A 1,650-nucleotide genomic window follows, 5' to 3' on the forward strand; every position below is an offset into this window, starting at 1 on the left:
GATAATTTAAACATCCCATGTTCTTTATCAAATTTACCCTCAAACAGGATTCTACCATGTTTCCCCATAGTGACCTTCTCAGGGACAAACTAGACCTCAAAACCTTTCCCAGTCAAAGCTGGTACAGACACCAGGTTCCTCCTTATTGAAGGGACATAAAGTACATCTTTCAGTAACACACTAGTGTCTCCCACATTGAGTCTGTAGGACCCAACTCCTAAAACATCACTATAGGAGTTGTTGCCCATGTAGACCTTGTGCTCACCTGGTCCTAGCTCTTTGAGATCCACAACTCCATCGGTGGATTTGGCTATATGTCGAGTAGCCTCAGAGTCCACCCACCACCCTGAGAGTTCTTCATTCGCAAAGTGACATTCAAATACAACACAAATGACTTCTTTTCTGTCTTGATTTTTGCTTGAATTGTTGTTGTATCTCCCACCATTCCAGTTGCTCCTGTTATTGGAAAATTTCGTCCTACAGTTCTTCTGGATGTGTCCCATCTTGCCGCACTTAAAGCACTTGACTTATAAGCCTTTGTGGCCTTGAGGTTTGAAACCTGCACTTTGTCCTTTATGGAACTTTCCATTATCCTTCTTTTTAAAGTTATTTTGCTTAAAAAGTACTTGGCTATGAGATGGTGTGTCTTGAACCACCATCAATCCAGACTTCTTCTCATTAGCCATGTGTTCTTGTTCTATGGCTAAATGTAGGGGCAGCTCAGTCAAGTTTAAATTCTTTGAATTTAATCTTAACTGAGTGGTCACCATTTTCTACGAATGTGGGAGGTTATTCAGTATGGTGGACACCTGCATTTTATCTGGAATTACATTTCCAGCAATGGCTAGGTCTTTAGCCATGACCAACATTTTATTAACGTGATCTACAACACTGTCACTCTCTTTCATCCTATATGAGTTGTATTGTTCGAGTAACAATTGAATGTTGACTTCAGATGTGGTGTCATACTTGGTGCCGATGGCCTCCATCATTTTTTTAGCGGTTTTATAATCTTCAAAGACTCTGATCAAATCATCGTCCATGTAGGTGAGCATGATGGTCCTTGCCATCAGATCATCTTTTTGAAATTTTCTGAATTTGATTACTTGTTCTTTAGATGATTCGTCATTCAGTTTTTCTATAGACATACTAAGGACATATTCCAGTCCTTCCAGGGTTAGAGCTAAAGGGATCCGCCTTTTCCAGACAAGAAATTTGGTCCCATTTAACTTGTCTGTTTTCGCTAATTCGGAGGCACAAACACGACTAGCCATTTTGTACTAACCAATTTTAATTTAATTTATTTATGGTAAGTTAACACAAAGGAACAATAAAAAACAAAAGGAACATCTTTGTCAGACTAAACATGTTTCTTTATTCTAAATAGACCTAATTTTGGTCTTAAACAGAATTTAAACAAGTTTTTTTTTTAAATTTAATAGGAGTAAGGGTTTTTTTTTTAAAATTAAAAAATTATTCTAGGTGTTAAATGAGAAATATAACTATTTCTGTTAATTTTTCAGAAATTTCAAAGTCATAGACCCTTTTTAGCAAATACTTTTGAAAATGTATACGGGTTATAGAATATTTTATTTTAACCTTCTTTTTAAAATATGTAAAACATCTAGGGACAAAGGGGTGTTTTTACCT

At 36.3% G+C, this 1,650-nt stretch overlaps 1 protein-coding gene across 1 annotated transcript; it reads right to left on the bottom strand.

Moving 5' to 3' along the window:
- Positions 1 to 773: 773 nt before the first annotated feature.
- LOC149815998 (uncharacterized) lies at positions 774 to 1,274 on the bottom strand. The gene has a single exon (XM_089987999.1). The coding sequence runs from the start codon at positions 1,272 to 1,274 to the stop codon at positions 774 to 776; it is 501 nt and encodes a 166-aa protein (XP_089844125.1).
- Between the last annotated feature and the right edge of the window lie 376 nt (positions 1,275 to 1,650).

This window comes from Nuphar pumila, chromosome 14 (genome assembly GCF_984573655.1).
Source record: "Nuphar pumila chromosome 14, dmNupPumi1.hap1.1, whole genome shotgun sequence".
In the NCBI taxonomy this organism is placed as follows: Eukaryota; Viridiplantae; Streptophyta; class Magnoliopsida; order Nymphaeales; family Nymphaeaceae; genus Nuphar; species Nuphar pumila.